Here is a 25,436-nt window from a genome sequence, read left to right as displayed (position 1 = left end):
GCTGCATCACGGACCGTGTGCTTTGAATCAATGATTCCCAAAGAGAAGATGTTCTCACTGGCCTGCAGCAACAAGAAAACAAGCAAAGAATGGGAGCAAGTTTCTCATAAAGATAACTGTATTAATTTGTAAAGCCCAAAATTATGTTTTTCCTTTTCTTTCAGTGCCAAATGTCATTTTAAAAATAAAGAGATAGTGAAAGCAGATGGCGATATTTCTTTTTTAAGGTTTTTATTTGGTAAAATAAATTGGTGAGCTGGTCAGTCTCCAAATTTAATTTTATTGATGAGTGAATTCTAAAAAGACCAGGAATGAATGCTCTTAAATCATTGTTATGTTGTGGTCATTAGATTATTTCCACTGGATTATTCTGTAGTTATAATGTTATGATATCTATACATTTGCTATATACTGCATTGTATGGAACTCTGTTCAGGACTTGTCTTAATCCGTGATACCATATCTGACTACTTACATCTTCAGTGAACTCACTTTTGATTAAACCTCTTTAGCACTTATACTTATGTATATTATATATATGTGGTTATACAATTAGCAATTTAATATGCAAGCATATCTCATTTTATTGTGCTTTGCTTTTACTGCACTTTGCAGATATTGAATATTTTACAAATTGAAGGTTTGTGGTAACGCTGTGTCAAGCAAGTGTATTGGCACCATTTTTCTAAAAGCATTTGCTCATGTGTGTCTCTGTTACATTTTGGTAATTCTTGCAATATTTCAAACTTTTTCATTATTACTATATTTGTTATGGTGATCTGTGATCAGGGATCTTTGATGTTACTACTGTAACTGTTTTGGGGCACCACGAACTATGTCCGTATAAGACGGTGAATTTAATTGATAAATGTTGTGTGTTCTGACTCCTTCACCGACGGGTCATTCCCCTGTTTCTCTCCCTCTCCTCAGGCCTCCCTATTGTCTGAGACACAACAATACTGAAGTTATACCAATTAATACTCTGATAATCGCCTCTAAGTGTTCAAATGAAAGGCAGAGTCACACGTCTCTCACTTTAAACCAACGATTAAGTTGAGTGAGGAAGGTATGTCGAAAGCCAAGATCGGCTGAAAGCTAGGCCTCATACCAAACAGCCAAGTTGTTGAGTGCAAAGGAAAAGTTCTTGAAGCAAATTAAAAGTGCTACTCCAGTGAATACATGAATGATTAGAAAGTGAAACAGCCTTATTGCTAATATGGAGAAACTTTCAGTGGTCTAGATAGAAGACCAAACTAGCCACAACATTGCCTTAAGCCAAAGCCTAATCCAGAACAAAGCCCCAACTCTCTTCAATTCTACGAAGGCTGAGAGAGGTGAGGAAGTTGCAGAAGAAAAGTCTGAAGCTAGCAGAGGTTGGTTTATGAGGTTTAAGGGAAAAGGCTGTCTCTATAACATGAAAGTACAAAGTAAAGCAGCAAGTGGTGACGTAGGACCTGGAATAAGTTACCCAGAAGATCTAGCTGAAATAATTAAAGAAGGTGGCTCCACTAACAGCCAGATTTTCTATGTAGAAGAAACAGCCATCCTTTGGAAGAAGACACTATCTAAGACTTTCATAGCTAGAGAGGAGAAGAAAATGCCCGGCTTCAAAGCTTCAAAGGACAGGCTGACTCTCTCATTAGGCGCTAACGCAGCTAGTGACTTTAAGACGAAGCCAATGCTCATTTGCCATTCTGCAAATTCTAGGGTCCTTAAGTATGCTAAATCTACTCTGCCTGTGATCTAAAATGGAACAACAAGGCCTGGATGGCAGTACATCTGTTTACAACATGAATATTTTACCAAATATTTTAAGCCCACTGTTGAGACCTACTGCTCACTGACAAGGCGCCTGGTCACCCAAGAGCTCTGATGGAGATGTACAAAGAGATTAATGTTGTTTTCATGCTAACACAACATCCATTCTGCAGCCCATGGATCAAAGAGTCATTTTGACTTTCAAGTCTTATTTTTAAGAAATAACATTTTGTAAGGCCGTAGCCGCCATAGATTCCTCTGATGCACCTGGGTAAAGTCAATTGAAAACCTTCTGGAAAGGATCTGCCATTCTAGCTGCCATTAAGAACACTCGTGATTCATGAGAAGGGGTCGAAATATCAACATTACCAGGAGTTTTGGAAGAAGCTAATTCCAACCCTCATGAATGACCTTGAAGGGTTCAAGACTTCAGTAGAGCAAGTAACCACAGATGTGGTAGAAAGTACAAGAGAACCAGAATTAGAAGTGGAGCCTGAATGTGTGACTGAATTGCTATAATCTCATTTAACAGATTTTAATGGATAAGGAGTTGCTTCTTATTGGTGAGCAAAGAAAGTGGTTTCTTGAGATGGAATCTGCTCCTGGTGAAGATGCTGTGAAGATTATTGAAATGACAACAAAAGATTTAGAATATTCCATAAAGTTAGTTGATAAAGCAGTGGCAGGACTTGGGAGGACTGACTCCAATTTTGAAAGAAATTCTACTGTGGGTAAAATGCTATCAAATAGCACTGCATGCTACAGAGAAATTGTTTGGGAAAGGAAAAGTCAATCATTATAGCAAACTTCATTGTTGCCTTTTTCATTTTTCATTTTGTTTCATATTTATTTATTCATTTATTGGCTGCGTGGCTTGTGGGATCATAGTTCTGGGACCAGGGATTGAACTGAAGCCCTTGGCAGTGAGAGTGCAGAGTTCTAACCACTGGACCACCAGGGAATTCCCTGTTGTCTTATTTTTAAAAACTGCCATAGCCACACCAATCTTCAGCAACCACCACCTTGATCACCATCAACACCGAGGAAAGACCTACCACCAGCAAAAAAGATTATGACTCACTGAAGGCTCAGATGATGGTTAGCAATTTTTAGCAATAAAGCATTTTTTAAACTAAGGTGTATACATTCTTTTGTTAGATATAATGCTGTTGCACACTTAGGCTACAATATAGTGTATACATAACTTTTATATGCACTGGGAAACAAAAAAATTTGTGTGACTTGCTTTATAGAGATATTCACTTTATCTCAGTGGTCTGGAACTGAACTTGCAATGTCTCCAAGGTATCCTGTATACATTGCTGTAGAGCTTTAAGTGCATTACTTTTAACACCTCCTCACAAGCATCTTGAGGGTGGGAGCCATTTCCTACTCTTATATATGGAGGCCAGTGAGTACAAAATAGGCACATGATGAAAATTTGGTGATTGACAAAGAGATGTACCATAATGTGGTAATCAAAATTTCCCAGCTGCTGTGTCCCACAACCAGGAACAGAAATACCCATGTTTCCCAACTCTTCTGCTAGGTGACACAATACACTAAATTTAACACACAGAAAATCTCTTTTCTGTACTTGGGACATCATCCTCCACTTTCTTCTTCTAGGTTGTTGCAACATTCTGGTTTTCAACATGCATGTAACAATACACATTAGATTTTCAGAACTGGGAAGCATTCACTTTAAACAAAGCCATTAGTTTATAAGGCAAGGAAGCAAAATCATAAAGAATAGCATGTTACAAGAAACAATTAAGAGTGCAGAAAGGATTACTGTTTACTGACTGGTATTTTCAGTACCATCTACAAATGTGGACTACATCACTGTCAGGATTATTTTTAAAAACTAAGTATAAAAACAGATGATTGAACTTGGTGTACCCCCCCCCCCCTAAAAATCTGGATCAAAAGAATGTAAAAAAAAAACCAAAAAAAACAAAAGTAGGGAATTGTGTAGAAACATAATGAAATAGTGTAAGAAAAATGCGCATTAGTATTTCCTATGTGATTTCTAGGTTTACTTTTTTCTTGGTGCTTTTCAAGTCAAGTGAAATGGTAAGAGAGTCTTTCCCAATTTCCCCCTCACATGCTTCATTAGGTGGTCTTCCTTTCTGCTCCCACAGTACCACTATCATGACATATACACTCCCTGAGTCTGCCTGTCTGTCTTGCCCAGATTGTAAGTGACTTGAGGGCAGAATCAACCTCTCATCTATTCCAAATAAATGGCTGGTGTGCATCTCTAATCACTTGGCAAATGATTTCCAAATAAATGAAGGAGTAAGTGAGTAAGTGAAAGAATTACAGGAAGAAAGGCAAGCAGAATGAGATTAAATGCCTTTATGGCCTAAATAAACTTTCTGTTATGGGACATTAAAAAACTGCTACAAATATGGTTAACAGGTAGCTTAAATCAGTAAATTATAATCTATAAAGATTCCACTGCTGTTAAGTTTAGTAAATTTTACAGAAAAAAAAAAAAAAAAAAAAAGAATCAGAGAAGCTGGAGCCAAAGTTGATGTACTCACAGGCACTGACAGAAAGTAGGACCTGTTATAGAGTTGAAGGAGGGCCTGAGTAAACTAATCAGAAATAAAATATAGTAAATACAATTGTTTGAGAATACTACAAAGTGAAAACAAAATAAGAATCCAGTATTTCAGACAGCATTTCTTGATGAACAGAATTTCCCTCGATTTTTTTTTTGCCCAATAACCCTATTAAAATAAGAGATGAAAAATATACAAAACCTAATTTATTAAAATGTCCAGATATTACAATGCATTCTATTCAAATCCCTCTAAGGTATGCTTAATGATATTATTAACATTACTATCATTGCCACAACCTTAATTATAACATTCCTTTCCACATAAAAATGCAAAGGGTTTATATAAGATTAAATCAACTGGAATTTACAATTGACTTAGTCATTTTTCTCATATATATAAGTACACAAAGCCAAGGAAACACTCCAAACATGGAATCAAGTCCTAGTTCTCACTTCAAAATACTGAAAAATAAAACAGACCAAACAGTAAACATGTAACAGGTTTGGACTTACTTTTATCAATAAGAATGTCTAAATGGTATAGGCAACATGTAAGCATATTTATTTAAAACTCAGGGAGTTTTAGCTAAAAGGAACTAGACTGTCTTCCTAAAGAGGCCACTGAGGCCCAAAATGCATATCTACTCATAGATATATTTAAAAATATTAAAATTTAAAAATATTAAAAATATTAAAATCAAATAAATATGTGCAGGAATATACTGTGATCCCAATTTAACATACTAAATTTTTTTTGGTGAGAATTTAATTTTAAGCTAATACATAAACAAGCTACAGGAACATGACAGTAGTAATTATAAAATAAAATTACCTGTTGAACAAAAACATTGTTGAGGTGACTGGCTAGTCTCCGGGCAAAATGCTCTCGCAAATCACTGAAACGCTGCTGTTGCTGTTTGACTGCCAGAAGCATGTCATGGCCTGAAATCATAACATTTCTTGACTTATTTAATGGGCAAAAAGAATTCCTCGATCTTTAATGGACGCATTTATAACAGTATACATATTTCAGTTTTGAAGAGCCCAAAGTTTTACTGGTTTATTCCTATGCTTTATAAAAGAAAGGTAAGGGGAAAAAGATAGTATATAGAACAGTGGTTCTCACAGTGTGGTCCTGCCTCAGCATCATCTGGGAACTGTTAGAAATGTAGATTCTAAGGTCTCAGCCCAGACCTACTGATTCTGGAAGTGACACCTGGCAATTTGTATTCTAACAAGCCCTCTAGGTGATTCTGATGCAAACTCAAGTTTTGGAACTTCTGATCTAGCAAAACCTTATGTCATCTACTTTGTGTTAGGTTCTGTGGACAGTACTGAAGAAAAATTCTGGTGTTAACCAGAGTCACTGATGGTCAGTCAGAAGGAACTGAAATGAAAAAGTGCTTAGGAGCCAATACAAATTACGTTCGATAATAAGCGAAACTTGTTTGAATAGCTAATAATGTAACCCTAAACCACTTGCCCCATGTATTTCTTGTCAAAAGCTTTATACTAAGTCCCAGGCTTAGTCTCAGGTTCTTGGGCAGATTTTAGTGTCTCTGAAGAATGCACCTGGTCGAAGAGCCACATTCATGCACTGCAGTAGGGCATCTGCGGCGTTGGTGCAGGCCTCAATGCCCCTAGAAGAGGCAAGATCTCCTTCCTGAAGGGCCTTTATGTGACCTTTAGCCAAGTCCATGTGGTTCTGGAATATATAAATACACCATTTGCAAATGTACTGTTGGGAAGTTCACAGGTAAGATGCTACTCAATCCTATTACTAGGTCTTTGGAGTTTCAGTATTTTTAAATCTTGCTCTCCTACGGAAATTACAAAATGATTACAAATAGGTTTTACATATTATCATTAGATTTTTTTTATTGTTGTTGCTAATTTAGAATCATGCTTACCACAAGGAACTCTATCTCAGATAGGAGTTTTACATTATTAGTGTTACTAAGATGAATTAGGTGGTTGCTCTCAGAGATCTGATCCATTTGTTCTTTTACACTTTGGAGCATTTCCTCATAACTGCTCAGTTTCAATTCAATCTGATCCACCTCCTTCAGGGCCTCATCCAGCAACTTCATTAGGATGTTTACTTGCTTTTCGGAGGCCATGATTGACTGGATGTTGGCCTACAAAGTTAAAAACAAAAGTAATACTTTGTATTCTTCAAATGTGTAAAAGAGGTATAAAAATGAAATACTGATAAATCTCTTTGACAGCAGAGTAACAAAGGCTGACGTACACATTTAAACATCTAATTAAATTTGTCACTTTGTGCTTACATTCTACTTTCTTACACAGTATTTCAGGAGAGTACACTTTCCCCTACATCGAGGTTAGGGACCATACCTCAGTATTGTATATCTCTGCAGACTGAACAAGTAGGGTTCTGCCCCATGATGTATCATCAGTGATGGTATATTCTCATTTCCGTAAATTCACTGGCATTAGACTATGTCACCTCTGATACTTCTTCCAACTCTATCAGCTATAAAAATTTTCTATACTCTGTAATATTTATGTAAAACCCTAAATAAAAGCATAATCATCTACGTTTTCATCTATGCTAATACCTTAGTCAAGAGGGTAGCAGTAGTATGCCAGTCTTTGAAGGATTCATGGAACTAATTTATAACTGTAGTATGATGTGTACTAACAGGATATGGAAGAGCCTATTGCCATAAGATAGCTCCTCCTATGGTATTCTTTCATTTCTTTTTTATTTGTGACTACTTTTTTTCCCAGGCAAAGCAGTAACAAACCACCATCCCCTTATTAATGTTTTCTAAATGATTCTGACTATTGATTCTGAATTCCCTGAAATACGAAAGCTTTCAAATCCAAAATTAAACTGCAAAGTAATATGATGACTTGGAACACAGATGCAATATTAACTAGAAAATACAAACCACTAAGCCACATTAAAAAGGCAGATAACACGATATGAGGAAAAAACTTGGACAAGGAATTAAAAGAATATCATTGTACAATTGATGCTATAATTTCGCATGAGTTATTTTATATACTATTCATAATAACTCAATTGTAGGTGCAGCCCAACTGTAAAGGCAGCAGGGCTCAGACCCACTGACATCATAAACAGCAGAGCTGGGGCTTGAACTGACCCAGCACAACTTCCACTTTAACATCGTGACGTCTCTTCTAGGCTTTACTTTCAGAGAGTTTCATAAATTTTTAAGCTTGGACTATACATGTAATCTCTGGGCCTGAATTCAATCTCATAACTTCTGTACCTTTCATGCATAAAATGCCAACATTCTTTAAGTCTTTAAAATATTCCTTATTCTTTGAGGGTTTTTCTTAAATGTATATCTTGTCCAAACAAAACACAAAACCTCCAAATGTTCTCATTTTAGGTTTTTCTCACAACAGAGGTGCTTTTTACTTTCTGAAGACATGCATTTAGATATAAACTCTGAAATGTGCAAACAAATGAAGAGAGTCTATTCCAAAACATTTCCCCAGAGAAGTCAAACATCCTTTTCCCCTGGCTCTCCTGTTTTCACCACACTATTTTGCTCTCTTTGGGTACATGATTTACTTCTTTCAGCCCAATTTCTCTCTTTCTAACTGGTACCTATTTTTTTTTCCAAACCACAAAAACGCTATTCTTTTGCACTGAACTATTCTGAGGTGTTTCAGAGGCTGAGGAATCAACTCCCAAGTTGGTTTCAGGTTGGCTACTTTTTACTTCCATCATTTCATATCAAGAACGTCCCCAAATCCAGAACCTCAGCCAACTGCCTTCAATGGCCTAAGAGGTATGGTTCTGTTTTTGAACAAGAACAATGAAAGACTGATGGCAGCTGGTAACGTACTTATAGAGAAAGACAGCAATAATCACACCATCCAGGCTTAAGTGCCCAGGCAGTAAAATATGAACATCACCAGTCTCCTCAATCCAGTACACATCACTAATCATAGACTACAAGAAAGGCTTACCCCATCTAGCACCTGCAGCTCTCTGGACAACCTTTCTGCAAAGGCCTCGGCATTCGAAATTGCATATTCACAGCCTTCCATCATTATCTCAATATCCTGTTCTTCTCTTGCATTTAACTCTTGGTACTCATCCACTGCTTCTTCATCGCCTCCTGTCACACTCTGATTTTCTCCGCTTGGAACAGATTCTTAAAGAGGGTAAAAATTAAAAATAAAGTAGTAAAGAAAAGTAGGATGGACAGTAGCACTGTACTTATAGGTAAGGTCAGTTATAAGCACAGGTCACATTTAGTGGCTGAAAAATAGGAAAAAATAATTCAAAATATAAGAAAAAAATATATGAAAAAAACCCCTTATTTTTATGAAGAACCGCATGTGTTAATATAATATCTATTATAACAAAAGCATGCAGTCTAATCCACTGAGTTGTGTTAAAATGGGCTTTAGTCAGTTTCCCAAAACATAATTAAACTATAAAACAAATATAAAACCAGAAACAACACGTGCGCAAGACTAATCGTTTCTTCCCCTACCTGAGGTGGCTGTTGTTCTAACAAAACAATGATTATGAATTCAGGACACATGAAAAACAATTTGCTTTCCTTTTTTTTCCAGGTAACATTTTCTTCTGTTCTTTTTATTCTTTTTGTCTTTGTTATGTTTTCTTATTTTCTCCAAATAACTTTCAATTGAAATTTAAAAAATGCATCCACAATTAACAATTTATTTTGGGCACTGAAAATATTCAGTGAATTTTCCATTTCTGTCTTTAAAAATTTTTTACGTGTTAATAAAATTTCTAAAGGTCAGCTAATAAGAAACTTTCTCAATAACTGTATACTGTGGTAAGAAGAGCAACAACTACATGGCTGCATGGATACAAAAATTTAAACTGTTTTCCTGCTTCAAAACAAAACATCACCAGGTCAAATCTGAGATACTTTCTGGATAAATGTCTTAGTTCAATTTTTTTGAGAGAATACACTCAGCATGTGGGATTTTATATAAATCCTGAGGTTAAGAGAGGTAAAAGGAAAAAAATAATTTTTACCCCTAAATAAACCTTGAAACAAAGTCACTGATTTTCATCAACTCATGGGACATGATTTAAATCACAAGCACTGGATGTTTTAAATATTCATTATGTTGTATGAAAATGAATATCTGCATTCAGCGTGACTTGACATATGTTAATTTGTCCTAGAACAAAAAACACTTAATTCAAAGTAACACACAATTTACTCTTAAGAATGGTAATTAGGTAGATTTAGATAACGTCCCAGAAAGAAAAGGAGTGGGCTAAAACTTTTGGTACAGGCAATTACAGATTACAGTATATAAATATAAGTTCCTTAGAGTGGCATCGCCGAGCTCCTAGTCCTTTGAAACAGTCACTGTGGAAATATTAAACTGTCATGTGTGACAGCTTCTTAGCCGCTAGGGGGCAGGGAATACCCAAATCATTTTGTACAGCTCCTTACACAAGTAAATATTTAAAAACAAACAAATATTTTAAATGATCATAATTGCTTCAGAAGTATTTTCTCTTCCATAAAAGTCCTTTGAAAGTCAATAATGAATGCCATCATTAATTTTTATTACCATATGGATTTTGTAGTACTACACTTTTCCCTGCACACAATTTCATAAAATATGCAACCAACAGTACATAACAATGGCAAGTAATAAAAATATATGGAATAGAATAAGAAGAAAAGGTGTTACGCACCTTCTGTAACTTTAGGCAGTTCTGGAGAGTAAAAAGGTATGAAAAAAGCAGAGGAAAGTAAGCAAAGAATATTAGCTGGGTAGAAAAGTACACAGGTTTAAATTTTAAAAATACTACCCATATCTCATTTGAACTTCATGCTAAATTAAAGCTTAAAAGACAATGCCAAATACGACCACAAACTGGAAATATACATAAGAAGCTAAATTTCCAGAGTTCATTTTTCTTATTCATTTTCTGACAGTGACTAAAAATACATTTATCTTTCTATTTTCTCTTAGTCTTTTAAGAAACAGTACTGCCGAGTCCTTGGAGGAGAAAACTGGGAAACAGATCACTTCCTGGGGATTATTTATAGGTCAGTTGTGACTCATGAGTTTAGTCTAGTTATTTTCACTCAAGGCCCAAACCTTTTCCCCTACACTCCTTCATAATGGATTAGTCATAAAACATTGTTAGAAAGGACAAGATGGAAGCAATTTAAGAAAACACAAGATATCAGTTCAAGCTGGCTTTCAAGGATTCAAATCAAAGATTAAAAAAATCTGGCTGCAAGAATGAAAAAGAAAAGGCCAAACAAAAACTTCACTCTGCTTCAACTGCTAACAAAGTCCTGTTTTAAGAACCTTATTCTACCAAGAAGCCCCAATTATTAGCATGAACATTCAATTGTCATCAATAAAAGCTACTAAAGTTGCTACTGCTAACATTCCCAATGAACAGTCTTACTTACTTGAATGATTATTTAGTTCTTAAAAGGAGAAGGTGAGAATTTCTCATTTGTCTTCTAACATAACCCAAAGCTTAGAGATTTTATTTTATTTTTTAATGGGAATTAGTGGCCATGATTTTAAAGACCAGTAAAACATTAAACAAGTTTATTGACACTAATAAAGCTACTATATGAACTCCACTAAAATAAAGCAACAGTTACTGATTTATAGAAAGTGATTTTCAAAATGAGGTCCTTAAAGATCTCAGTATTCTCATAATTGATTTCAATTAGGTAATGTTTATAAAAATAAAAATGTCTACACCTTTAAGGCCCTAAAAAATTAAATGTCTTTTCTTTTTTTTAAACTAGTCACCTCATTCTCAAAAAACAGCAATACTCTTCTCATTGATTTTGGTAATATTCCTTAATGAGGTAAATACAGGTAGGGTATGTATTTTCCCATATTGTTGACTGAATGAAATATATTGGTTTAAAATTCATTTTAGGCAACAAGTAACATCTGGAAGTACATAATATTTGAAAACTGAACAGAAAGCTTATGAATTATTCACTGATCAGAATGTTCAACCCTGAAATGGTAAAAAATAAAATAAAGCTACTCAGAACAAATTAAGCCACTATCTAAGGCATGTAAAATTACCATAAAGTTCTTAAAGATCATTCCCTCAACACACTTAACCACCAAGACACTGGAGGCCAATGCTGGCGAGAAGGCAACCCTGAGGGCTCCAACACAAAGCCAGCCCCACTGCAGGGAGGAGCACTGGGCCTGACAGATGCGACTTGCAAGTTCCAAGCATAAGCCTGAAACCAGTAACAGGCTCACTAATTAATAAGTGATGGCCAAGAAAACTGCATCTAAGGAGAGAAAGATGGATGACAAAACAGCAAAGGAATTACGTAAAACAAAATGGAGAAAGGACAGGGCAAGTGACTAAGTCAAGGAATAGTTTGAAGCATCTGAAATTGCCATTTTTATAGGTCAAACTGGTTGAATAATGGCAATTTCAGATGTTTCAACTTGACAGAACCTAAGCTTCTATTTTTAAATGCTAATATACAACTTAGGACAAATCTAAGTTTTCTTTCTAGTATATAATTTAGAACAAATCTACTTTTTTTTTCCCTAATAAACAGGGGCAACAACTCTGACCACCTGCTGTTACTTCAATTGCTTTCTTTGAGATAATACAGCACAGACTGCATCCTCAAGGCATACAGAACCATCTTCTTACAATGTGTATACCTTTATAAAAGAAATTTTAAAAGAAAAAAACCTCACTGTACATTTTTAATAATTAACAGTAGAGTTTTTATCTTATAACACAAAATAATCCCTAGTAATATTTCTGAAGATATTCTGATCTAAAATATCCTAATTAACTTTGTGTCTAAGGACTTTATCCTGAAAATAGAATAATAATTGCGAGTATATAATTGAGTACTTACTATATATCTGGCATTGTTCACATCATGTTCATATTTTAAGTAATTTAATCCTTACAACAATCCTATGGAGTCGATACTATTATTATCTCTGTTTCTGAGATAAGAGAAACTGAAACATAGAGTAAGCCAAGGTCACACAGCTATAGTAAGTGACAAAGCCAGGATTTGAACCCAGGCAGTCTGACTCCACAGTTGTGTTCTTAAACACTACACCCACACTCTACAAAAAATACAGCTACAAGGATATTCATCTCAGAGTTGTTTAAAATAAGCCAAGATTGGAAAATTTTTAAAAAGTGATTAGTTAAAAAATTATAGTATATCCAATACAATGGAATACTATGGTGTCATTAAAAACAATGTTGGGGTAAGTGTTTAATAACATGGAAAATGCTCATGGTACATTATATGAAAAAGTATGTTAGGTAACAACATAAATTTATTTTAAAAAAAGTATTTCAGTTTGCATAGGAAAAAAGATCAGAAGGATATCTAACAAAATGTTAACAGTAGTTATCTCTGAGGATTAAGTTTATAAGTCATTTTCATTTAATTTAATGAATCAATTTCTATAATGAACAAGCATCACTTCTGCAATAAGAAAAAATATTTTAAAATTCCTTTACAAAAAAAAATTCAGTTTTAATTACTTTGAATAATGTCAAATTATATACTTACTTACAGATATGCCTGACTTTATATATACATTTTTATTTAACTTTACCTTCCAAAAGCTGTGAGCTAACGTTGACAAAATCAATTTTCTTCCGGAGATATCGCTGATTCAATTTCCAAATGCATGAAATAAATGCATTCTTTTCAGCAGTGCTGCTGGCAACCCATTTATATATTTTTTCGAAATGTAAATCAAATTCAGGATTTTCCTGAAATAAAAATATACAAGAGATATTGTTTTTGATCATATCCTCCTTTCATTATTGTAAAATCTATATTTCAATAAAACAAAAAGAAGTTGAAGCTGTTGTCAAAAAAATCACCATTAAAAATCAACTAAATGATTGCAGAGAATCGTTCAGAAAATTCAATTTATAGCAAATATTTTGTTTACCTCCCAATAGAAGCTGGATTAAAAACAACACAATGTTTTGATAATTTCCTTTCTATGCCCCTTAGGTCTATGAGTGAAAGTACAGGATGTCTACTAAATAGCTTGCGTCTCAGCTTCCTAGCTTATAAGATGACAGTGGTCTCTAGTTTTGATGTAGACCTAATTTTTCTTTTTAAGTTGCCTGTGGGGTTTTAGAGTTATACTTTTTCTTTGATAATGTGCTATTATTCACAACTGTGAATCTTCTCATTACAACATATGAGAAAAAATACTATCTATACCCTAGTGCGGTTTCTAAGAACAAAAGAAGTGAAAAAACAGGGACTGCTCCTGTTTTCAATTCTGAAAATACAGAATAGAATTTCAACTGATATGAAAGAACTGCACTATGCTCTCTACATGTCTCTTAACTCACACTGCAGAAATAATTTCATGCTTTGATATTCTCCCTTGAATACAGAACTACTTGACTACTACATAAAAAATGAAAACATATGGATGTATACTTTACCTCAAATCCAAAGAATTAAAAATAGGCTCCAACATTTTTAAAGTTCTACAGAAGGCTAATCATCTATTAATCTAAAGTGTTATTTAGGGGGAATAAAATGTAAATAAAGACCATAAAATAGGCAAGGAAAGTGATATGACTTTCACTGTGAAGATCTAGAATAATTTAGGGATCAAGACTGGACCTATGGTATAATCATATTACAGTAGCATGGATGCACTAATTAAATTTATGCTCAATAAGCAGAATTAAAATGACAAAAGATTGAAAACTTTCATTTACAATGAAAAGGTAATTGCATTATAAATTGGTGCAGCCACCGTAGAAAACAGTATGGAGGTTTCTCAAAAAAACTAAAAATAGAGTTGCCATATGATCCAACAATCCCATTCCTGGGCACATATCTGGACAAAATTTTAATTCGAAAAAATACATGCACCCCAATGTTCACTGCAGCACTATTTACAATAGCCAAGACATAGAAACGACCTAAATATCCATCAACAGATGAATGAATAAAGATGATGTGGTACATATATACAATGAAATACTACTCAGTCATAAAAAAGAATGAAATAATGTCATCTGCAGCAACATGGATGCAACTAGAGATTATCATACTAAGTGAAGTAAGTGAGACAGAGAAGGACAAACACTATATGATATCACTTATATGTGTAATCTAAAATATGACACAAATGAACCCATCTGCAAAATAGAAACAGACTCACAGACACAGAGAACAGACTTGTGGTTGCCAAGGGAAAGGAGGGGTGGGGGAGGGAGTTTGGGATTAGCAGCTGCAAACTATTATATATAGGATGGATAGACAACAAGGTCCTACTGTATAGCACAGGGGACTATATTCAATATCCTGTGATAAACCATTACTAAAAAGAAGGTATATACATGTATAACTGAGTCACTTTGCTGGATTAACACAACACTGTAAATCAACTATACTTCAATAAAATTTTTTTTTTTAAAAAGGTAACTGCATTAGTATTTATAAAGAAATCTAAGAGTCTTGGCAACTAATATGAAACTTGATGGGAAACGACCTCTTGCCTGGGAATATTTCCCATAATGCCATAAAAGAGGCTGAGTGCTCCAGCAGCAACATTCACACAAATCAATGTGTAATGCTAAATGGCTAATGTTAGGCTATGTATAAAAATTTTATGTTTTATATCCGTATATAGCATACACACACCAAGGAGCCTGCATAAAATGAAAAAAAAAAACTCCATTAAGCAAGTCAGCAATGAGATGTCAGCTGAGGAAAGCATCAAATAAGCATTCAGCAACGTTAGTGAATTACGCAAACCAATGGGGTTATGCAGTGTGAAACTACTGAAGAGAAAAAGGCTGTTTAAAAAAGGTGAATTTCTAAAATGCCCTTAAAATATTTTGTCTTAATCAGAAAACCTCTACTCTTGATCCTTCCCATGATAACAGAAATTATTTATTAAATAACTTGAAGTGTTTTTAAAAATCTCATTTTCATGTTCTTCCCAAATACATATACACACACCCACCCTCAAAGCACCTGTCAGACCCCGTTTTCCACATCCCACATTTTTCTAAAAATTGGGTGCTTTTTAGGAATAAAGGAAAGGTCCAGCTTGCCTAAAATATTTAAATAAAAGGCATTCTCTACATCCTGGAAGAAATCTCAACTCTACAGATATGCAGGACTCTCCTAAAGTTGTTTTTGCTTCATGAAAAAATTCTTTTTGCACCTGACTCAACTGCCTGTCATTCTGTCCAGCTTTTAGTGCCTCAGAGGTTTGTACCAGGGTCTTTTATTTTATCAGCCTGCTTGACGAAGGTAGTTTTCACTTCCCTGTATCTTTTTAATCAATGTATGAGACCTGTAGAGTTCCGTCAAAGGGCACGTGTAGTGTTCCATCAAAGGGCACTATAAGTTCCATCAAAGGGCACTGTAAGCCTTGCTATCAGCCCTGTCCACAGTACCGTGGATGTGGTGCAAAGCATTCCCTAGAGCTCTGGAGGTGCCTCTGGGCTGCAGAGGAAGATGAGGGACAGGGTTAAAGAGGCTGAAGAGGAGGAAGTACCTACTTCAACCTGAGGAGCTCTACTTGATTTTTTCTTTTTTTAAAAAATGGTATTGCTGTGAAAAGCCTTGAATTGTCAGAAATAAAGGTGGCCCTTTCTCACGATTATCATATTACTCAACTTTCTTGGAGTTTGAGTGTGACTTAGCATGTAAGATATCTTATTCTTTAATATCTTATAACTTATTTAATATATCTTATTCTTCAGAGTCCTTAAAATAAGGGGTGAAACTCACTATCACTGACCTGACGAGCCACAATATTCACACCATGGCTTCAAAGGGTCAGCTTGGTTGCCTCAGCTGGTGATTCAACATTATTTTTTGAAGACTACCTAAGGAAGATTCACTTTGGTTATCTTTCCTGTGACTTTTGAACTAGGTTTTACCAAAACAATGATTTTTTAAAAACTACTCACACAACACACCACTTAAAAATCCATACTAACTTATGGATTTTATACCAAGTATACCTAAATACAGAAATACACAGTCAAGATTATTTTGCTCTATTTATGTAGCTTGTGAACAAACATAATTGTAGCTAAAAAAAAAAAGCACAAACAATGAAACAAGCTTACATACGTACTTTCTTTTAGTAGCCTGGGAATGAGAAGTGGGACAATGGAAGGTTGGACAATACACTAATTCCTGGTTAGGTGGCGAACCACCGGGTCACAAAACAAGTTTAGATCATCTTAGAAGACAACATGCTATGTTATATAATGAAAGATACTTTCTGAATTCAGGTCAAAGAACTAAGAAAAACATACTTTAATAGCATCCTTGGCATCTACCACAGCAAGGTCTCGAAGGGCCCAAGCAATCTGCCTTTTGTAGAAATCTCCTTTATCAGATTTCTTGACTTTGACCACCTTCACCTGCACGGGGCGTTCAGTTGTCACTGTTGAATAAAAGACACACTTTCATTAGAGACATTATTCATTTCCTCATTCTCCTTTCATTCATTCACTGGTTGCAAACACAGCTGTCAGGTGCCTGTACACGATACTAAAACAGGAATAGTATTTCATAACAAATGCTATCACTGAGGAATACACAGAATACTAACGGAAGAATCTAAATTGGACTAGAAGGTCAGAAGCAAATTCCTTGAGAAGTAAAATTCTTAAAACTCAGGAACAAGAAAAAAAAATTCTGATTAAAAAATGGGCCAAAGATCTTGACAGACACCCAACCAAATAAGATATATAGACCACAAATATGAACAGAAGCTCCACATCATATGTCATCAGGGAAATGCAAATTCAAATGACAATGAGATACCACCACACACCTATTATAATGGCCAAAATCCAGAGCACTGACCCCATCAAATGCTGGTGAGGATGTGGAGCAACATACACTGTCATTCACTGATGGTAGGAACGACAAATGGTACAGTCACTTTGGAGGACAGTTTGGCAGTTTCCTAACAAAACTAGACACACTCTTATCATACTATTCAGCAATCACCTTCCTTCGTATTTACCCAAAGGAGTTGAAAACATATGTCCATACAAAACCCTGCACACAAATGTTTATAGTTGCTTTGTTCATAACTGCCAACTTGGAAGCAACCAAGATGTCCTTCAGTAGGTGAATGGATAAATAAACTGCGGTACATCCAGACAATGAAATGTTATGCAGTACTAAAAAGAAATGAGCTATAAGCCATGAAACCACATGGAAAAAAGTTAAATGTATATTACTAAATGAAAGAAACAAATCCGAGAAGGCTACATACATATTTGATATGACATTCTGGAAAAAGCAAAAATATGGAGACAGTAAAAAGATCAGTGGTTGCCGGGGACTGGGGAAGAGATGAACAGGCAGAACACAGAGGATTTTTAGGGCAGTTAAAATACTCTATATGGGGACTTCTCTGGCGGCGCAATGGTGAATAATCTGCCTGTCAATGCAGGGGACAAGGGTTAGATCCTTGATCCAGGAAGATCCCACATGCAGTGCACCACAACTACTGAGCCTGCGCTCTAGAGCCCATGCTCCGTAACAAGAGAAGCCACTGCAATGAGAAGCCCTCAACAAACATAGCCGTAACGAGAGAAAGCCCATGCACAGCAACGAAGATTCAAAGCAGCCAAAAAACAAAAACAAACAAAAAACCCCCACAAGACTCTATATGACGTCATATTGATAGATATATGTCATTATCCATTTGTCCAAACCCAACACCAAGAGTGAACCCTACAGTAAACTATGGACTTTGGGTGATTATGATTTGTTAATGTAGGTTCATTCTTGGTACCATGGTAGTGAGAGCTGGTAACAAAGCAAAAGGCTGTGTATATGTGGGGAAAGGGATATAAGGGAAATCTCTGTACCTACCTGTCAATTTTCTTATAAACCTAAAATTGCTCTGGAAAAAAAAAAAAAGTCTTAAAAATGTACTAATACTAACAAGAGTTATTATTTATGATAGTACCAAAAATCTAGGAATAAATAACTACCTAGGAGTAAATGTAACACAAGTGCAAAAGCCTTTAAAATTATAAAACTTGGGACTTTCCTGGGAGTCCAGTGGTTAAGACTCCAGGCTCCCAGTGCAGGGGGCCTGGGTTCGATCCCTGGTCAGGGAACTAGACCCTGCACGCCACAACTAAAGATCCCACATGCCACAATGAAGACCCAGAATAGCCAAATAAATAAATAAATATTTTTTAAAAATAATAAAATTATAAAAATTATTGAAAGTCTTTATAACTTTAAACCTTATTCCAAGGCATTAAAGAAGACCAAGATAAATGGAGAATTACACCATATTCACGAACAAGAAGACTTAATATCATAAAATGCAGGTTCTCTCCAAAGTGAACTATAGATTCAAAACAATTCCAATCAAAATCCCAACAAAATTTGGAACTTGATTCTAAACTTCAGATGAAAAAACAAACTACCCACAAGACAACATAAAAACCAAATATAAGAAAGGACACAGAAACAAACACACACACACACTCATCACTACAAACATGGACACAGGTAAATCAAAGACTGAAATGTGAAAGGTAAAATTATAAAACTTGTAGAAAGTAACACAGGAGAATACTTTTATTACTCCAGGGAACAGAAGGATATCTTAAATAAGACACAAAAGGAGAAGCCATAAATGCTCAAATTAATTTGATTTCATTAAAAAGCATCACAAAAAGTGAAAAGATAAGCCACAAACTGGGATGCATACAACCAACAAATTAGTATCCAAATTACATAAAGAACTTAAAGAAATCAGTAAAAGGACAACCAACAGAATAGAAAAACAAGCAAAAGGCTTAGGCAAATTTCTTAGGCAAGAAAACTAAATGGCTCATAAATTCATGAAAAGAAGCTCAATCTCATTATTATTTAGGGAAATACAATTTAAAACAATGAGATTCTGGGATTTCCTAGGTGGCGTAGTGGTTAAGAATCCGCCTGCCAACGCAGGCACATGGGTTCAATCCCTGCCCCAGGAAGATCCCACATGCAACGGAGCAACTAAGCCCGTGTACCACAACTACTGAGCCTGCGCTCTAGAGCCCATGAGCCACAACTATTGAGCCCACATGCCAGAATTACTGAAGCCCATGAGCCTAGAGCCTGCGCACCATGAAGAGTAGGCCCCCCAGACCCCACCGCTTGCTGCAACTAGAGAAAGCCAATGTGCAGCAACAACGACCCAGTACAGCCACTAAATAAATAAATAAATAAATTTATAAAAATAAATAAATAAATAAAACAATGAGATTCTATTTCACACCCACCAGACTGGAAACAACAGTCTGTCAAAACTAAGTTTAGACTAGGATGTGGAGAACCCAAAACATACTCTGCTTGTGGGAGTGAAAACCAGTACAACTTCTTATGAAGATAACCTGCTATCAGAGTAGTGTTGACCATTCACTGCCTGTAAGGCAGCAATCTCACATTTAGGTGTCTACCCTACTCTTCGTACATCGGCAGACAAGAACAAACATGCTCACAGAAGTGCTGCCTGAAAAGCAAAACCCAGAAAGAAACCTCCTGGTCATCAATGGTAGGATGGGTCAGTAAACAGCAGTACTCTCTAGGAAGAACATTACACAGCAGTGGAAATGAAAGAATTAGAGCTATTAGAGAAAAACGGAGATAACATTCACAAACACAAACATACTGTTGAGTGGAAAAAGTCACAAATGAATACCTGTGTTACTATTCAATTTATGTAAAGTTCAAAGACATGCAAATCTAACAATATATTATTCAAGATTATGAACATATATGGTAAAATGATAAAGAAAAGCAAGGAAATAGTAAATCAAAACTCAGGATACTAGTTGTCTTTTAATGATGGAGGCAAGAGAATGGGAGCAGGGCAGGGCACACAGGAGACTTCAAAGGTAATGGTAATATTCTTATTCTGGGTGGTGGGTACAAAAGTGTTCATACTCTCTCTCTGTATATATATATATGTTTCAGAAATGCTTTTGTATCTGCTCAGGATTTAATTAAAGACAATTGAAAAAAAAATTTGCTGGCCCAACAGTTCTTCCAATCACAGGGACAATGAGAATATTCTAAACAACAAGGAAATGTCCCCTAGGGAATAAAAGAACAAAAGAATGCTGAACAAGAACCTTTCCCTACTAAATACTCACCTGTGGCACACAAAAAACAGTTCTTTTTCTTTTTTCCTGCTTTGCAGACATTGACAATACTCAGCAGGCGTTCGTCATTTGGTGTGAAAATGTCTCTTTGTAGTGCGTGCTTGATTGCTGTCATCTTTACTCAGCTGAAAAAATTCAGAGTACAGATGTTATACTCATTCTCAAAATCATCCTATCTTATGTTGTTCCATTTAAGATGAAAAAACTGATCTTATTTGTGGCAAATTAGCATTGGATGAATGATTTAATACATTAGTATACACCTATATCATAAAAATAAAAAGCTGTATGTTTGGAAAAGAAATTAAAGAACCAGTGTTATCAAATGCTAAAATCTTTAGAAGTGCTCACCAAATATTACAATGTTTTTTAAAAATTTAAGAAAATATTAAAAAACCCATGTCCAATCTTTAAATATAAATTTCCTATATAAAGAGCCCTTACAACTCAAAAATAAAAAGACAAGTAACCCAATCAAAAACTGAGCAAAGGATCTGAATAGACATTTCTCCAAGGAAGAGACACAATAAGCACATGGAAAATGCTCAACATCATTAGCCATTAGGGATACGCAAATCAAACCCACAATGAGATACTGACCACTTAACACCTGCTAGGATGGCTAAAATTAAAAAGACAAGTTGATAAAGGTGTGGAGAAAAAAGGAACTCTCATAAATTGCTGGTGATTGTAAAATGCTGCAGCTTGCTGGTTCCTCAAAAAGTTAAATATGGTTTACCATATGACCCAGCAATTCCACTCTTAGGTATATATATACTCAAGAAAGCTGAAAACATAGGTCCACACCAAAATGTGTACATAAATGTTCATTATTCACCACAGTCAAATTGTGGAAACATCTCACATGTCCTGATGAACAGCAAAATGAAATATATCTATACAGTGGAATATTATTTGGCCATAAAAATGGAACAAAGTACTGATACACACTACAACATCGATGAATCCTGAAAACATGATGCTAAGTGAAAGAAGCCAGTTACAAAGAACTACATATTTTATTATTCCATTTATGTGAAATGTCCAGAGAAGACAAATCCATACAGATAGATCTGTAGTTGCCAAGGGCTGGGGGCAAGGAGGAATGGGGAGTGACTGCTAACGTGTATGGGGCTTCTTTTGGGGGTGATGAAAATGTCCTTGAATTAGATAGCAGTGATGGTTGTATAACCCTTTGAATATACTGGAAACCACTGAATTATATATTCAAAAAGAGTGAATTTTATGGTATGTTAATTATAACTCAATAATGCTGTTATTAGAAAATAGTTTTCCACTTGTCTCATTTTTCTCATCTATTCAATGTCTTTTTTCAAATATAACAAGTTAAATATGTCAAAAAACCTCGTTTCAACCTTATTTTCTGCATATACTGTATTTATATTTGTGTGTACTGTTTCCAATGCAGATGTACAGTATTTCATATGTGTGAGCTTCCTTAGGAAATTAATTTTTACTTCTAACTGCTTCTATGGGAAAATGAAGAAATTATGTGTTTTAAATAAATGACTTACAGTGAATTTTTATAACACAATGACAATTTTGTAACCTATACGTGTCTCCTATATTTTACTCAATCTGTAAAACTTCTATCTCTGCTCCAATGCAAAAAATTACTTTTTGCACAAAAATCACACTTTCCCACTTCCACTCCTCTTTCACCTCAACTCGGCCTTTAGTCTTCTGACTGCCCCCTCCTTCCTGTTCTCCTAGTCCATCTGACCTCTCCAAGCTAATTTCTTTTCCAATCTAGCCTGGAGGCAGTGTTCATTCCCCTACACCTAGACTATCCCCTTCAACGATCTTGCTCCATTTGTAGATCAGCTCACTCTGTTTCTCTACTTCTCTTGGGCTACCACACGCCACTAAAGGACTCATATCCATGTTCATTGCACTCATTACAAATATTCAAATCCAATCAAAGCTAAACTTTCAATGTTGCTCAGCAATTCCTCTTCCTACTCCCCATCCGTATTGCAAATCCTTATTTCTCTCCTTCAACCCCCAACTCTGGTGTCAGCCTCCTCCCTCTCTGCAAACGACTTCACTGTCCACCTGCAGAGAATAGAGAAGGCTCGAAGAGAAAGTTTCCCCAGCTGCTTTCTTCTTCATCTCTCTACTTTTTTTACCCATCTTAACCTCCATTCCACCTATTATAAAGTGTCCACATTACTGTCTCTTCACATGTTCTAGGGCCTATACACTGTGTTAAAAGCCCAACTCTATCCTAAGCCCAAGCCACACTGGATCCTGGCCAGTTTGCTTTTCTATCTCTATGCGCTTGTTCATGCAATTTCTTCTTCCTGAAATTCTTTTCTCCCTGGGAAATTCCAATTCATCCTTAAAATCCTGCTAAAATGTCACCTCTTCTGTGAAGTAGTCACACACACACACACACACACACACACACACAATTCCTTTCCTACTTCTCTAATATTTTCCCTCTACTCTGCTAACATAGCACTTACAAACCATATTGTCTAGCTGGTTGTATTCTCTCTCCAATTAAAAGAATTTCCTTGCAGGGAAGGACCATGTCTTATTCATCTTTTTATTTCTAGAACTTGGCAAAGACATAGCAGGCATTTAATAAATTAACCAAAATGACAGCACCAAATAACATGACAAAGCATTTTGCTGATTTCCCTTCATCTACACATAATGTATCCTTTCTGTTCCTACTGCCAACACACTAACCCAGGTTCACATCAACCACATCCATTTAACACCACAGCATCTAGTTATCTGTTTGCAAGCTTCCACAACCCCAAAACTCTCAACAAATAAGATTAAAACATAGCTTTCATCACAATATGCCCTTGCTCAACATTTTCCTAATGTTCCCAAACACAAACCTTCCACTCCAAGCCCTCTGTTCATTCCGGTCTTTAAATCTTTCCTAAGGAGCTTTTCCATGCAGGGAGTATCATCTATCCAAACCCTAATTACACTTCATAATTTACATGAGGTTGATTCAATAAATATCTTAATCCAAATTGATCTCCCCTCTCAACTTCTATAGCATTTACTGCATTTACTAAACAATCAAGAACTTTCTGTCCAACTGGTTCATAAAATCACAAGGTCCTGGATCTCAAGAACACTCTTGAAAGAGAGCGGGGATGGGGTGGTGTTTTAGCTTAGTTTTGTGTTCTTTATTGGCAGGTACTCAACAAATCTCTCTTGAGGTAACCTGAAATGAATAGTAAACACTCGTTAAATGAATGACTAATAGTGGTCAGCATCTACCACCCAGTCCCTCTTTGGCCAGAAGCAAGGACTGACTGTATGGTAAATAGTAAAACAAGACCAGACTGGTCATAGTTGACACTGGAATTAGTCATAATGAAAAACACTACCCGACCCTCATTCATTCAGCAAATACCGATGCCTACTAAGCGCCAGGCACAATTCTAGGTTACAGTGGTGTATTTGACAAACATGTCCATGAAGACAGGAAGATCCATGCCTCCAATGGCATCTACATTCTAAGGGAGAAGTGATTAACTCTTCAGTCTTTACAGTACATTTTTGTCAGTGAATAAATCATTAGAGGTCCTCCAAGACTATTTTCCAGGTTTAAGAATCCATGTCCACGTTCCAGAGGCAGTCAGCCACATTATCTTGGTTCTTATTTCCTTAAATTCAATTGGATAGTTACAGGGTGTGACAAATAACTTGTCAATAGGAGTGCCATGTCAGTGACAGTGTGGGTTGGGCCCTGTATGCTCTCGAGACATACTGGCGCGTGGAGCACTCTCCTCTAGACGAGAACACGGTGCACAGAAGAAAATGTGGATTTGGACATAGAAGGGAAAGGCACTGCCACGCCCTCCCCTCCTGGTTCACGCCAAAATGCAAACTGATCAGGCCCGTTTTTTTTTTTTTTTTTTTTTTTTTTACAGTAAAATCTGGTTTTCATGGGAGGAACCGGAAAGGGATGTCACGTTTGCCCTCCCAGCCCCAGAGGTGGGGGATGCTCCGACCCGACTGTGCGCCTTACCCAGACAGGCAGAAAGAGAAGGGGGCCCTGACGGCGGAGGGAGCGGTACCCGACCCTAGGTGTTGGGCCAGCAGCGGAACTGAGGCGCCGCCTCAGACCTCGGTGTCCACCCGTCCGCTCGTCTGTCCGCCGCCGCCAGGACTGCCCGGCGGCCGCGGCCAAAGGCTTACCGCGAGGCCGGACCGAGCCCGGCTGTGCCGAGGCGGGTCCTCCAAGACGGAGACGGGGCAGCGTTGGAGCGGCCACCGCTACTGGGACGAGCCCCTCAACTGAACAGTAAACGGGAAGCGGCCGCGCTGCCACCACTTCCCATATCCGGGCACGTGACGCGCCTCCACGCCGGAAGTCGGTCGGGTAGAGAAAGAAGGAGAGGCGGCGTTGGCCTTGACGAGGGGCGGGGGCAGGTCTCGCCTTAGGGGCTTATCTAGGACGGGCGGGGGCGGGGGCGGGGCCCCAGTCGCTCGGAAACTGACTGGGGCCCTGGGGATTTGGTGCTGCCTGTTACTTGCTCTAGGAGAACTATTTATTCACCTATTTTCAGCAGTTCATTTAAGACATCTGATTAAATGTTTTCTTTTTTGCACACGTAAAGCTCGGTTAACTCTGGGGACTTGCTGCTTATAGCATGGAGAGTTTAAAGGAGTTAAATTAGAATGTGGGGGGTGGGGGGAAGGGGACCAAGACGCCAGCACTTAAGAATTTATTTATTTATTTTTTTTAGGCTGTGCAGCAATGCGGGATCTTAGTTCCCTGACCAGGGCTCAAACCCACACCCCCTTCAGTGGAAGCCCGGAGTCGTAACCACTGGACTGACAGGGAAGTTCCCACCAGCACTTTTTTTTTTTTTTTTTGAGACCCACCAGCGCTTTTAGTATCTTCTGGGAAGATGC

General features: G+C 36.6%; 1 protein-coding gene across 3 annotated transcripts in view; it reads right to left on the bottom strand.

Annotated features, from left to right (window-relative positions):
- The window catches only part of EXOC1 (exocyst complex component 1), a 55,786-nt gene extending 30,929 nt beyond the window's left edge, over window positions 1-24,857 (bottom strand). For 2 of the 3 annotated variants that reach the window (XM_057726555.1, XM_057726553.1), the window contains exons 1-8: window positions 24,717-24,857; window positions 20,514-20,647; window positions 16,647-16,777; window positions 12,941-13,100; window positions 8,303-8,490; window positions 6,241-6,468; window positions 5,903-6,035; window positions 5,163-5,272 (exon numbers count right to left, since the gene is read on the bottom strand). In XM_057726555.1, coding sequence (XP_057582538.1) covers window positions 5,163-5,272; window positions 5,903-6,035; window positions 6,241-6,468; window positions 8,303-8,490; window positions 12,941-13,100; window positions 16,647-16,777; window positions 20,514-20,637 — 1,074 coding nt within the window. In that variant the 5' untranslated portion in view covers window positions 20,638-20,647; window positions 24,717-24,857. Of the gene's footprint in view, window positions 1-5,162; window positions 5,273-5,902; window positions 6,036-6,240; window positions 6,469-8,302; window positions 8,491-12,940; window positions 13,101-16,646; window positions 16,778-20,513; window positions 20,648-24,546; window positions 24,671-24,716 lie in introns of those variants that run through there. The other variant, XM_057726554.1, reaches the window with a different exon arrangement.
- Between the last annotated feature and the right edge of the window lie 579 nt (window positions 24,858-25,436).

The sequence above is a fragment of the Hippopotamus amphibius genome, chromosome 3 (genome assembly GCF_030028045.1).
Source record: "Hippopotamus amphibius kiboko isolate mHipAmp2 chromosome 3, mHipAmp2.hap2, whole genome shotgun sequence".
NCBI lineage: Eukaryota > Metazoa > Chordata > Mammalia > Artiodactyla > Hippopotamidae > Hippopotamus > Hippopotamus amphibius.
The sequence above is the reverse complement of the archived record's forward strand: the minus strand, read 5'-3'. Positions and strand labels throughout refer to the sequence as shown.